The 14,901-nt window shown below is 48.4% G+C and overlaps 1 protein-coding gene across 2 annotated transcripts in view; it reads right to left on the bottom strand.

Annotated features, from left to right (window-relative positions):
• Positions 1 to 14,901, bottom strand: part of AFAP1L2 (actin filament associated protein 1 like 2) — a 115,187-nt gene that overhangs the window by 95,777 nt on the left and 4,509 nt on the right. The window contains exon 1 of one of the 2 annotated variants that reach the window (XM_055424600.2): positions 12,770 to 12,809. The exons of the other annotated variant lie outside the window; for it this stretch is intronic. Coding sequence (XP_055280575.1) covers positions 12,770 to 12,788 — 19 coding nt within the window. The 5' untranslated portion in view covers positions 12,789 to 12,809. Of the gene's footprint in view, positions 1 to 12,769; positions 12,810 to 14,901 lie in introns of those variants that run through there. 2 annotated transcript variants of the gene reach the window in all.

Here is a 14,901-nt window from a genome sequence, read left to right on the forward strand (position 1 = left end):
CTTCACTGCTGACCGTGATTCCACATCTCACCGTCCCTCTCAGCAGCCAATCTCAAACACGTTCCCACCATGACCAAGAAAGCCCACCGTTTGGCCAGGGTTGAGAACTAGTCAGGCACAATTAGCAATGCCTAAGGAAGTGCCATGGACTTCCCTTTGCCTGTTAGGCAATTCCCAGTCCAGCACTGGGAAAAAAACCACCTTTCATATATGTTCAGTGTTTTTTAGATTTCAGGACACGCTCATGCATGCTTTTCATTTGACTTCCCAACAAGCCTGGGATGGGAGTAGAGTGGTGATTATTATAGATGGGGTCGCAGAGTTGGACATGACTTAGTGACTGAACAGCAGCAAAAATTGAGGCTGGGGTGATAGAGGAGTAACGAGGCACAATGTTCTCATACCAGTGGGTTCAGAAACAGGAAATGGCTCGTCTACAAGAATCAGCTTGCCTCCCCCCAATACTAATGCTCACATTACTGAAAGCAAAGGTTTTAGGCATCAGAAATAAACATGGAAGACCCATGGCAGATTCAACCCAGTGTCTTGTTCCACCACCACCTACTACCCATAATTAGCACTGTGGGGCTCAGACCATGTGCTGTACCTACAGAGAAGTACAAGATTTCACTCAGTTCTTACAAACCTCTAAGGAAGAGGGTAATCAGTCGCTTTCAGATAAAGAAAGGAGGGCTCAGAGAGGGCAAGTAACTGCTCGACACTGCAAGTGTGCAAGCTGGATACAAACCAGGTCAGCATAAACATGCCATTTTCAACCATGATTATATTCGCTGCAATTGGCACAGGGCAGAAATAAAGCATTCAGGGCCTCTTAGAGGCAGAATCAATACAGAGTTGTTGGGTCAAATGGAGATCAAACAGCTGCTTTCCTTCTGTGGCTTTGGCTGGTGGGAAGGATGCGAGATCACCAATTGTGAACTTCAGGCACCTGTCCTATTCCTGCAACCAATGAGCTGAGTACCTGGGGGCTTCCTCTGTGCCCAATCTCCCCTCCAAACCCCCTTCAGTGAAGTGTGGAAAACTGGAATAGGTCTGCAGCACCTCAATCTCTTCAGAGAAGCACAAAGAATATTCTTTTAGGATGAGCTTGGAATTTTGCTGTGAAATAGAAGACTGGTGGTAACCTACCCATTTGTAAGAGGCAGTGGGTGACTGGGAAGCTAAATTTGGACCTCTTGTGAAGTGTTCTCAGAAAACAACCCAAGCTGCTGGCTCTTCAACCTCATCCCTCTCCACTATCCCTTTGCTGATGTCTGCTCCCAGGCTCCATTCCCTAAATCCATAGCATACAAGGTCTTGATGCTCTCAGGACCTTTGTACCTGCTCCTCTCTCTGACTGGAACTCCCAGCCCTCTTCTCCACATAGCATCTTCCCCCTCATTTATATCTCAACCTACATGTCATCTCAGAGAGATTCTCTGTGATCACCCTGACTGATATTGGGACCGCTCCCTCCCTCTGCCACTTGATTTCACAACATCCTGTTTTTCATGTTACTACTATTTGATAGTATTTCATGATACTATTTGAAAGTATCTTTTTTTTTTTTTTGACTCTGCTATGCAGCATGTAGAGTCTCAGCTCCTCAACCAGGGATCAAACCCATTCCCCTTGCAGTGGAAGCATGTAGTCTTTAACCACTGAACCACCAGGGAAGTCCTGAAAGTACCCTTTTTTAGAACTGTGCTTGCTTGCTCCTGGTCTGCTTTCTTCCTCTAGAATGTAAGCTCCATTAGGACAGGAGCCTCATTAATACTGTGTCCAGCTTTATCTCAACATCCTGATGACACCTGACACACGATGGAGCTCAAAAAATGGCTACAGTGTGAATACCTGGAAATTCACCCATTGTGTGTGTGTGCTCAGTCATGTTCAACTCTTTGCAGCCCCACAGACTGTAGCCCACTAAGCTCTTCTCTCCATGAAATTTTCCAAGCAAGAATACTGGAGTGAGTTCCCATTTCCTTCTCCAGAGGATCTTCCTGATGCAAGGATCGAACCCGTGTCTCCTGTATTGGCAGGCGGATTCTTTACCACTGAGCCACCAGGTAAGCTCAAACCCTGGGGCTGCTGCTTGAACTTGAAAGAATAGAAATAATGATCTGCATTGTTCCATCACTGAGGCACACACATTCCAGTGAACCCAGGAACAAGCAATGCAGGTCTAGAGCCTGGGGTGGTTGTAGCGGCGGGTGACAACTGAACTTGGTCAATAAATGGAAGGTCAGAAGAAGAACAGTTAGAAAAAAAGACATCAGTGTAAGAGAAAGAATGATGGGAAAGCAGTCAAACGAGCAGAGCCCAAATCAGGGATTTGTCCCTTTTCTGAAAACCTGAAGCCTTGGTTCTTGGCTTTGACACACAGTTGAATTTGCTGCCCCCTCTTCCCCAACTGAGCCACACCCAAAAAGAGTCAGTTCTTCTGCCCACACTCACAAGACCCCGGGCAGCTCCAGGTTCTGCCTTCTGGGCCCAGACAGCCTTGCAGAGCACACCTTGGGCAGAGCAGAATTGGGCAGTGGTCTCCCTGGTCCAAGCTCAGTCAGTAAAGAATCTGCCTGCAATGTAGGAGACCGGGGTTCAATCCCTGGGTCGGGAAGAGCCTGTGGAGAAGGAAATGGCAACCCCCTCCAGTATTCTTGCCTGGGGAATTCCATGGACAGAGGAGCCTGGTGGGCTACAGTCCACTGGGCCGCAAGACTTGGATATAACTTAGCAACTAAACCACCATTTCCCTGGTCCAAATGGCTCTTTACCACACATATCTTTGGATCTGAAAAAGACTTAAAAGAAAAATAGGTCTATTTCAAGTAGATATGGAGATAGAACAAAAAATTTCAGGGCCAACTTTGTCCAGATCAAGGAGACCCCAGACCTGTTGTGGAAGAAGCAATTGCTCTCATTTGAATGCACTGATTTTGAGTGAATATTCCCATCTCCTTGGAAGGAAAGTAATGACCAGCCTAGATAGCATATTAAAAAGCAGAGACATTACTTTGCCAACCAAGGTCCGTCTAGTCAAGGCTATGGTTTTTCCCGTGGTCATGTATGGATGTGAGAGTTGGACTGTGAAGAAAGCTGATCGCCGAAGAATTGATGCTTTTGAACTGTGGTGCTGGAGAAGACTCTTGAGAGTCCCTTGGACTGCAAGGAGATCCAACCAGTCCATTCTAGAGGAGATCAATCCTGGGTGTTCATTGGAAGGACTGATGCTAAAGCTGAAACTCCAGTACTTTGGCCACCTCATGCGACGAGTTGACTCACTGGAAAAGACTCTGATGCTGGGAGGGATTGGGGGTAGGAGGAGACGGGGACGACAGAGAATGAGGTGGCTGGATGGCATCACCAACTCTGTGGACATGAGTTTGAGTGAACTCCGGGAGTTGGTGATGGACAGGGAGGCCTGGCATGCTGTGGTTCATGGGGTCACTAAGAGTCGGACACGACTGAATGACTGAATTGAACTGATTCCCATCTCCTTGGTGGGCAGAAGCAAAAATGAACTGCTGTACAGAGTCTAGCAACTTTGTGTCCAATAAACCACGTACTGGAAAAATCCAATTCTAATGCCTTTGAGAATCAATCTGATAAACCTGTGGACATCAGCTCTAGGCTGTGACCTGTATGTACTTATTAGCAGTCTGAATCCAAAGATGACTCCAGGTGTTCAGAGTGGCTGGAGGTGGGAATGAAAAATAACAACTATTAAAAGCCAGTTCTACCATCCCAGGTTTATCTGAGGCAGGGCTATAAGCATCCCCTTCCCTCATGATCATATAGGCTGCTAATCACTGCTACAGGTCTTTGGTGTGTATTGTAAAGGTTATCTCTTTTCACAACCTCACGAGCAAAGAGTCTTGGACAGCCCAGCAATTAATGAGAAAGAAATGGCCTCCCATTAACTCCTGCACACGGCGGTGAGATGAGGACCCACCCCCTCCACCTCTCCACAGCACAGTGCTTGCACTCCTGGCCGCCGCCATCACTATGCCAATTCTGGCATCAACAGCAGGTGACAAGCAAACTCTTACCAATGTCCCTTCACCCCCATACCCCATTACCCACCACCCAACAGAGATAATGGTCTGTTGGGTCGGCCAAAAAGTTCATTTGGGTTTTTCCAGCCCATCTTACAGAAAAATCTGAACAAACTTTTCGGCCAACCCGATATTATGCACTGTTCTGTTTGTATGTGTTCCTGCTCCACGTGTACTGCTCTGTGAATTTTTAATGGCCTGAAATGCTGCAATTGTCAAGTGTGCTATTCTGCTTCTTACCTCCCTGCCAGCACTTTGCCTTAAAGAGCCCTCTATTTTTCTGGATGGACATCTAATTCATTGCTTCTATTGCTACTTAATTTTCTAGAACGTACATCTGCTATCATCATTCACCCTGACAGCAAGACCACTTCCCGCTTTTCACCACTGTAAATAATGCTGCAAAGGTCATTTTCAACCCTGCCTAGAGTGGGCCCATGCAGAAAGTTCTGAGTGTTCTGAGAACACTCGGCCTCCTGGAGTTCTTCACTCCCGCCAGCCTCCTGGGTGGCTGTTCTGGCTGGTTTGGCTCTGATAAGTAAAGGAGGCTGAGTGAGCATTCCTTCAGGTGCTCATTACCATTTTGGAGGCTCCATCACCTGTAAACTCCCATTCACACCATTTATTCACCTTCTTTTCTGCTGATATTTCTGCCTTTTGCTGGCTGATGTGCATCAGTTCCTTGTATATTCTAATTGTTAACCCCCTGAACCTTTCAGATTGTAAATATCTTTCTCTTTTCTTTCATCTGCCTATTACCTTTATCAGGATGCCCACTAATGACCAGAAGGCCTTCACTTCGATGCAATCAAACTTAGAAAACTTGAGGATGACAATCGTTTCTCAATCATACAATCCCATACATGAGCACTGACAATTACATCACCCATGCAGTTAGGTGCTGTGGACACAAAGAGGAATAATGGCTTTTGACCTTTGATCTTTCAGTCTCCTGGGAACACAAACTTCCCATCAACTGGAATATGGACCCAATGACCATGGCGGGTCATGTACTTCACAGTAAGGGGTTAAAGGCTTCAGGGGGTTGGGGTCAAAGTCAAGGCTGAGTGACCCTTGCAGATTAGCCTGGCTGGCAGCCTTGAGGGGAGAACATTCCGGGTCGAAGGAACAGCATTTGCCAAGGTCCAATTTGGGAAAGCACAAGGAATCCAGGATTGGCTGAGTCGTAGAACAAGGAGAGAAATAGCCACAGGAACTGCACAAATAGGCATGGCCGAACGACTGAGCGACTGAACTGAACTGACTGCAGGAGCTCAGACTTCTAGCGCACACACCTCCCCACTCTCATGGAGCTGCTTTAGACACTGCCTGCATTCAAGAAAGAGGGCATGGGTCAGGGACCCTAAGAAATCTGGGCTCACCTTAGCTGCAGAGCAAGGTGTTGAAGTCTAAGAGAAAGCCAGAGACATAATATTCTAGAATGAAAAGGTTCATTAGCATTCAAGTTAAGCTACCAAGGTCGCTAAGAGACATCCATTGGACAGGTCTAGATTATCCTGAATGAAATGAAGACTTCCCCTCCTGGCCTCAGCCAGAAGCTGCTCCGGCTGCAACTCTTGCCTTGACAGAAGTTCTCAGCCACAGAATTCCCCAACTGCCAAGTGCGCTTGTGCCGGAAATGTACCGAAGAAAGTCATTAGTGACACAGCGGAATCTCAACCAGGACCCCACCAGGATCTCTGCCAGCCAGCTGTTTCCTCCTGAAGCCAAACCATTTTTACACCCAGTAATGGTGATGTTTTAAGGGGGAGGAAGCCATTTGCAGACAATAGTTCGCTGCAAGCTGTTTGACTGGTCTTATTATTTCCATCCAGAGAAGAAATCCATAAGCATAGATGAAGGCACAGAGGAAAGCTGTGCAAGATTCAGGGAGGGGTTCAGGCCTGGGGCGGGGGAGGGGTCAAGGTGTCAAGGCTGAGTGAGCCTGGGATAAGCGTGGCATCTGGACGTTACTCTACCCAGCAGAACACGTTCTCTTTGCAGTCTCAATTTCTTCCAACCTGCCTCAGCCTCCCAGGGGCAGAAAGATAAATCTGTTGTAGGACATCAATTTTATTCTTTAAACGCATTGCTGCTGCTTCTGCTAAGTCGCTTCAGTCGTGTCCAACTCTGTGCGACCCCATAGACGGCGGCCCACCAGGCTTCTCCATCCCCAGGATTATCCAGGCAAGAACACTGGAGTGGGTTGCCATTTCCTTCTCCAATGCATGAAAGTGAAACGTGAAAGTGAAGTCGCTCAGTCATGTCCGACTCTTAGCGACCCCATGGACTGCAGCCTACCAGGCTCCTCCGTCCATGGGATTTTCCAGGCAAGAGTACTGGAGTAGGAAATCCTTCTCCACTTCAAAGGCATTAGGTAAATAGCTTTAGGAAATTTCGAGAAAATGGGGTTGTCACCTGACATCTCTTCCCCAAGACACACACACACACGACCAAATCATGCCTGATGCCAGTGAAATGAATGAGCTTATCAGCTTCTTTGATAGGTATGTTAAGAGCTGCAAGGCTGCAAAGAGTGGGGAAGCCAGACCCCAACATCAGTGCCCCCCCCATTCTCCAACAGACCTAAGGTGTTCTCTAACACAACCCCTGCTCTGACTTCCAATTGTACTTCTAGGGCCAGGGAGGTAACCAAGTGCCCAAAGCCGCCTACACACACTTTAGAGGCCTCCTGCTTAGAACAAGAGGCTCCCGCCTGCTAGTTGCCAAGCCTGCGTCAGGAGTCCAGCTGCACTTGAGAAACGAGGCTGAAACTGACCTGAAACTTGCCCTGGTTAGTGGGGCCCCAGTTCTCACACACAGAATGCGGGCCTCTCTCTCTGCTCCTCTCATCCACAGCAAAACATCAGTGCCTCCCTGCAGACTTGGGGCCCTCAACTTAGGGCCAGGCGAGTAGAAAACCCACTCACTTATGAAAGAGCCCCTCCCCCAGCTTTTTTCAGTCCTGAGTGGAGACCTGGGGGGTGAAGGCATGGGAGGGAGTCTTGCTTCCAGAGGATTTGATCTCAAAAGCAACAGACTCAATTCTCCCTCGGAGAACACGACGACCTTCCCCACTCTTAAGGGAACCAGTGCGTGGCCAGCTGGGAGCAACACCTGGATCCCATAACTCCTCTCAGAGATTCGCTCCCAGCCTGAACTGTTCACAATTACATACACCAAACCAGCATCAGATGGGCGGGAGATGGAAGCTTGCCCACGGGGAAGCCAGGAGGTCAATGGGAAAAAATTATTTTAGTTCAATGCTGAGCCTTCATGTTTGGAACGTTTATCCAAACTGTGGTGATGTTCCCATGCTCCCCCTGTGCGGATGCCAGGCTGTCCTCTGATGTTCATTTTCAGGGAGCCTGGGATGGCAGTGGGAGGAGCCCCACCCAGGGCTGAGACTGTTTCTTCCACCCCTTGAAGGTTAGCAGGTCACGGGGCTGTTTAAGGACCCACAGAGAGAGGGTGAGAACTCTCCTGGGAATCCTAGTCACCGTGACCAGTCACATTAACCTGCACCAGGTCAGGTGGGATGGGTTAGCAAGAGGCTGGACCACGAGGGTTAGGAAAGGGGGCTTTTCTGCAGCAGGCAGTGTGCAGCGACACTCTCTAGGGCCTGATGAAGCAGTTAGGGACTGCACGGAACAGATTTCACTCAGGCCTCCTCTTCCGAGAAGGAATGAGATGCTCCTTGATGGGCTAGGAGCGTGCCCCACTTCCCATCCTGCCTCTGAGGTCATCAGTCCCCCCTCCACCCCCAGCAAAGCCTGGGATTCAAGCCTTGGCTGCTAGAAATTAGAGTAGAGACCTGGGGCCAAGGCCAAGCTCTCTTTCTGTGGCTTTCTGACCTTAGGCTCATGGGGAAGATCCCTTTTCCAAAGATACAGGAGACCTGAACAGGACTCAGAGGAAAAAAAAAAAGAAAAATTCAAGAGGAAGAGAAGAATGAAAGAAGAGAGTGGGGGTGGTGGGGAGAAAACTACAGCGAGCAGGGAAGAGAAGGTTGAATGTCCAGGAGCAGAGTGAGGCTGTGTGTACCCAGGAGGGGTCCGGCAGGACCAAAGATGCACCCACACTTGCCTGTTTTGGTGGTGTCCTCAAACCGACCTGCTTGGCCACAGTCTAACTTTCAGGGCATCTGGGATGTTACTGATTGGGACCAGGGAAAGACTTTCACTGCCTCCAGTGAGACACGAGTCTCAGCCCAGCTCTGGTACCCGCAGGACTCTCAGGAAACGCTTGAGGGTTTCCAGACACCCCACTATCACTGAACCTAGGCAACCGCACTGGACTGTCAGCCACACCATGACCCTCAGCCACAGCTCCAGCAAAATCCCTCACAGAGACCCCATCTCCAAAACACGCGGAAAAACACGCCATCCAACTCTGCCCTGACTGTCATGGACCAGCTGCACTGCATCAGGTATTTAAGCCATAGGCTGTCTGATACTTACTGCTTCTGCCCAAGCTCTGCCACATCATCACCCTTTATTTCATTCCGCTGGTGCAGGAAACTGTCAAGCAGAAGCCACAGTTGTGGGGTGAGGGGGCGGGGGTCGTGTGGCTCTGCTGATGGAAGTGTCTCGTGGTGGTGTCCATCTTCACTGTGTCAAAAAAAAGTGCTAGAAGGGGATACCACAAAAGGTCCAACAATGCAAAGGGCAGTAGGGTGGTGATCATCTCAGGCTCATGAGAAATCCGGGATTATAAATGGGAATATCTGCCCCCAAGGAGACCCAAGAGCATGAAGATGAGGACAGGATGTCCCTGGCAAACTGTCCACCCAATAGGTCCCAGCTCTGCTACAAGGGACACCCAGCACCCTCCGAGTTCCTTCCTAAAGGCCCGTATTTGAATTTTAGTAAATCAGCTCAATATGTTCAAGGACTTTGGGTATTAAATAAAAGAAGTCAGTGAGGTCTCCAAACAATAAGCTCATTCAACACAATCTTTTTTCTCCCCCGTCTGGGGACTTGAATACAGCTAACATGAATAAATCCTGTTGTGTAAAAGCTGGGAGAGAGGAAAGGCGAGCATGGAGGATGGAAGGAAGTGGCAGGACTCCCATTTGTTGGTCTAAGAGAAAGGCTAAGACAGAGCCCAAAAAATGCCAGCATGCCAAGGCAGCCCAGGGAGACGGTGGTAACACTTTGCAGTTCAGGTAAGGAAGTATCTGGAATTTCCCCACCTATGCATTCCCAGTTTCTCTGCAGAACTCAGACTAATACTCATGTTTGCACTCAACCTAGAAGTGGGCCCTTGGGCAGCCCCAAAGCGTGCCACAAGCCAGGCCTGACAATGTATCAGGGAAGATTCACTGCAAATACGCACAAGTATTTCCTGCCTCTTTCCCACCCTTGCTGCTGCTGCTGCTTAGTCACTTCAGTCATGTCCAACTTTGTGCGACCCCACAGACGGCAGCCCACCAGGCTCCCCCGTCCCTGGGATTCTCCAGGCAAGAACACTGGAGTGGGTTGCCATTTCCTTTTCCAATGCACGAAAGTGAAAAGTGAAAGTGAAGTCGCTCAGTCGTGTCTGACTCTTAGCGACCCCACGGACTGCAGCCCACCAGGCTCCTTCCATGGGAGTTTTCAGGCAAGAGTACTGGAGTGGGGTGCCATTGCCTTCTCTGCCCACCCTTGCTAGTGTCCTCCAATATAGTTGAGACCATTAGGACTAAGGACTGCAATTATTCAATTATTATTCTGTTTATTATTCAGAAATTCTTCCTAAATACCCCAGGAACAGGTGGAACAGCCTCTGTGGGTAATTAGCATCCTGGATACACTTATGATTAAGAAGAGTTGCATATGTGAAATTCTACAGCGTAATTCATGGTTGAAAGTCATCTGGGCCCACGTGGTCCTCATGGATGAAAGTTCTACAGCCTTCCAACCCACTGTACTAACAAAAAGGAGAAGACAGAGAGTCAGCTACCGGGGTCATAGAGCCAGACACCGTTCACCTGAATAACAAGCCGATTCGACTTGGGGTTTGAGTGTTTAAGAAATGGGGAAACACTAAGCTCTTCAGATTCCACTAGGACCCCTAGATTAATACTTCCTTATTTCCGTGGGATTCCATGTCCCACCTCCTGGGCTGGTGAGCAAGGACTAGTGCTGGTTATGCATCACAAGGTTTTTCCCTGCTTGGAAACAAGAGTTGTTGTTGTTGTTTGGTCGCTAAGTCTTATCGGAAACAAGATGTCTTGTTTCCAACAAGGGGTTAGCTTTCTAACCCCTTACCTGGCATGAGGCTAGGTGCATTATTTTGCTAAATCATGCATTCTCCCTCCTCAGAATCAATCCTATCTAGCACAGACACGCAGGACTGCCAAAAACAAAACGTTGGCCGGGAAATAATTATGGTGCAGACTTGGGTACTCAATTCCAATTCAATAACTTTATTGGTGAAAAAAAAACAAACTTGCAGCAGAAAGGCTGCCAAAGTTAATACATTAGAGCCATGTGTGTGCAGCAGAAGGGTTCCCAGGGTGGGAACCCAGAGCGAAGGCTTCAGTATTCCACGACCTTCCTGGGCACATCTGTTGCCTGGGTTTTAGGAGATCAGCTTTTCCTTTTCTCTCAATAGAAGAAGAGCTTCCGCCATCACCCTGGTTGTGCCTCACAGATAAGTCTCTTGCATGTAAGTTACCATCAAGTAGTCATTTGTTTTATACCAGAATTCTTCACCTTCTGCTGCACCTCCAGATGGCTGCAGGCACGACCACACCAAGACCTCAGGTTCTATTTACAACCCATGATGGCCAACCACACGCTCAATGGATTCTTCATCTTATACCACAGTGTCATAAATGGCAAAGGTTTATTATAAAGTCAGCTTTCTGGAGGTATAATTCACACAAAGGGCGAAAACAAAACTGCCCTGTTGACTGCACAGTTCTAGAACTATATAACCAACACTGCCATACAGAAATGAAGATTTCTATCATTTTAGAAATTTCCTTCAAGCCCCTCTGTGGTGAAGCCTTTGTCCCAGCCCAAGCAACAACTGACCCGTTTTCCTTTCGGACAGAAAGTCACACAAATGGAATCACACAGTGTGTAAGCTTTTTAAGTCTGGCTTCTCTTTCTTAGGACACTGGTGGTATCATGCAGCTACAAACTAATTTACAAAGTGCTGGTTTTTAAGCTCTGGGCTTTTACTTTCTTGACAAAGAGACGAAATAACTGGCTCCGTTCATCTTTGCGGTGGAGTAACCACATTTGATTTAGCCTTTTAATAATGCTGAGGCTTGGGAACAAGGTGACCTGACCCGCCAACTCCAGTCTGTCTGAGACTAAGAGATTTCCTGGGACGTGGTACGTTCAGTGGCAAAACCAGGAAAGTCCTGGGTAAACTGGGACAGTTGGTCACCCTCCTTGGGAAAACCACCTCTAAGGGCAGGAATGCACATGGTCCCACTCAGATTCCTCCTGGGAGCAGAAGGTTGCTCTTTTAGAGCTGACAGCCAACCATCCTTCCGCCACTGAATCAGGAGCAGGCAGTCGATCTGCAACATGCTGGGACCGACCTGACCACACTCAATAGGTCTGCTTCTATCTTTGAAGTCCCTGGGAGGGGCTCAAGGAAGTAAGAGAACTCAGGGATCTGTTAGGAAAAAAACAGGGCAGGGCTTCTGTTGCTGTCAGCACAACTTTCCCCCTTGCCCTCCTTGGCAGATATTTAAGGCCCACAGAGAGACGGGACATGAGAATATGCTGGGTTCATCTGGTTTGTAACTAGTGCAGTGCGTCCTGGGTAACGCAATGCATGTTCTTGACTTTTTCTATGAATTCTCCTTACACCTCCCTTTTAGTGGAGCTTTTCATTAGTTTGAGACCAAGGGCTTCCCTGGTGGCTCAGACGGTAAAGAATCTGCCTGCAATTTAGGAGTGAGATCCAGGTTCGATCCTGGGTCAGGATGATCCCCTGGAGGAGGAAATGGTAACCCACTCCGGTACTCTTGCCTAGAGAATTTCATGGACAGAGGAGCCTGGAGGGCTACCGTCCATGGGGTCACAAAGAGTTGGACACGACTGAGCGACTTTCACTTTCAGGGAGAAGGCAAGAGTGAAGCGACAGAAAATTAGTAAAGAGCTTGAAGTTCTTGTTAGAATGTAAGGGCCTCTCCTACATAAACTTAGTGAGACAGCAGAGGAATTCCTTGCCCTTCCAGCTGACCTCAAGGGAATTACAGAGCTGCTCTGAGAAGCTAGGCTGTATGGGAACAGACTAAGCATCCCCAGCTCAGAGCTTCCAGAAGCATGAGGGGCACAGCTGGTACCAAATTAACTGTGAGGACCACCCAGCCCCCCGAAGAAGGCAGGAACTGGAGGGGTCAAAACCATGTCAGAGGTTTCCAGGTATCTGCTCCCCTGAATTAATATAAAATTGCCCCTTACAAGTACAGCACAGCAGCTCTTACAAGTTATTCCACCAAGCAGCAGTTAGTAATCTTTATCCTCATTCGTACAGATGAGGAAGCAAGGCCAAGAGGGATTAATTGACTTGCCCAAGGTCGCACAGAGTTAGTGGCCAAGGCCAGATTAGAACCCTGAGCCCCGGAGTGCCCAGGCCCGTGCCCAGCTCCACAACATCCCTCAGAAATCGGTCCAGAGCATGGGCAGAGCCAGGTCTGTGCCCTCGGGAGCCCTGGAGGCCGGGTGAGCTGCTGCAGGGGGCACAGGCAGGCTCATACTCACAAGCAGAAACCTGCAGCATCCTTCTCTGCACCACCAGACAGCAACACCCCTGTGCTGGAACAGACAGAAACAGGCTCAAGTCGAGAAAGCCAAGGGCGGCCACTGCGGGCCTGCAATCTCCACATCTGGAATCTGGCTTTGAGGCCATGCCTCATTTCCCTTGGTGCCCAGGACTCCTGTTGCCTGGAATTCATTCCTTCGCTCATTCCCCCATCATGTCCCAGACACTTACTGTGTCACCTGGCAGTGCACTAGGCTGAGAAGGAGCCATCCTTGGAGGAGAGAAACAGCCCTGTTTTGAACGGGTTTCAGGGCAGACAGACATAGAGACATATAATGATAAGACAATGTGACTTTAATTCAACAAGTAGTTTCTGAGTACTTGGGATGTGCTGTATCTAAAATAGTGAGGGAACACACAGCAACTCAGGGAAGGCTTCCTGGAAGAGGCGGCATGTGGGCCTGAAGACTGAGAAGAGTTTCACTGAGTGGCTTAATCGTTTCCTGGCTGAAAGGACACTGATAAGGAAAGAGCCTGAAATTGTTCTGAGCACTTCTTTCTCAATAAGCCCTTGCTGTTATTAGAACAGGAATCTACCCATTAGAAACTCATTTCTCAGGGATCTCTTATCTGGGTTCTGACTTTGAGTTAATCTCTTTCATCTCAGTGGACCTGTCTCTCAAATGGGAGCGAATAATCCCGCGTCTTAGAGAGGCTCCGGGCTTCGGAGACACGTTCACACACAGTCTTTGAGCCACAAATTCCTTGCACAGCTGATGGCATCCTCTTTCCCACCAAGGCGGCCGTGCTCCACTCTCAACAGGAAATTGGTTTTATTTATAAGAATCACAATCCTAAACTGACATTTACTGGGCTGCCCATGTTCCCTCTCTTACTTCCCTCCCCTCTCCCCAGGACACATTCACCCTCCAGAGATTCCTCAGCGACCACAGAGCAAGTAGTACTGAAGAGTGCTCGGGAAACTGGATGGACAGATGCTGGAGACTGTTTCCTAGAAGGGGATACTGAGGCCTGGGGAGTGACACACCCGACCAAGCAGAACCCGCGGGGCTCCCGGTTCCCAAAGAGCTGCCTCTTCTTGCACCCTGACCGTTCTCCCTCCCGTTTCTGCCTAGGCTCTGGGAAGAAGTGCCATCTTCCCTCAGCTTGGGGAAAGCCTCCCATCTCTAGAGGACAGAAGTCTTTAGAGAAACGCTTCCCATCATTAAAGGGATTTGGAAGAAAACTGGCACAGCTTCCTCAGCTTTGAAGCTCCTTGGCCCCTCCTGTCCTTTAATGGGGCTTGGAACCAGCCCAATTCCGAGAGCTCCTGCCCCTTCTGAAAAGGGCAGGGGCCCACAGCAGAATTCCCCCCACCCCTCCTGGCCTTTCAGCACCAAAGGTGACCTCTCAGGATTTGTTTCAGACCACTTCATTGCCAAAGCATCGAGGGCTCCCACACAAAGTGCTTCAAACTCAGGAGGTTCAAGGTCAAGTACAATCATGAGCAAACCCTGATCTTAGGATTCGGAAGCATCACATCAGAGATTGTTCTTCAGTAGCTTTCCCACAGCCTTTTAAAGCCCTTAAAAGCTTCAAGCAATTACGTTAGATTTCTGCACCATCACAAGATTTGGTTAAACCACATCATGTAAGTATGGAAGAGGTATCTGTTCCACTCCACACTTGCTCTTAATTTTCCAGGTGAGGAAAGTATTACATACTTTTTTTCAAAGGCTCTCATCTTTGGCTACACCTTAGAATCACCCAGAGCTTTAAAAAACACACCACCTAAGCTGAACCCTTAAACCAATTAAATCAGAATGTCTGTGTCTGACTCTGCAATCCCATGGACTCTAGACCACCAGGTTCTTCTGTCCATGGAATTTTTCAGGCAAGAATACTGGAGTGGGTTGCCACTTCCTTCTCCCAAAATGTCTTGGATGGGGATCATATTTTTTAAAGCTCCCTGAATATCTCCCACATGTCTCTAAAGTTAAGACCCTCTGCCTTAAGTAGAAATTCAACTGGAAAAACTTGAGACAAGGAAGAACAACAAATTAAGATGACGCTTCTGAAGGTGAAGCAAATACTATCAATCTATTCATCCCTTTTAATTAGTTTTCCTTTT

Source organism: Moschus berezovskii, chromosome 12 (genome assembly GCF_049115385.1).
Source record: "Moschus berezovskii isolate FMDL1 chromosome 12, NW_MosBer_1.0, whole genome shotgun sequence".
NCBI classification, from domain to species: Eukaryota; Metazoa; Chordata; class Mammalia; order Artiodactyla; family Moschidae; genus Moschus; species Moschus berezovskii.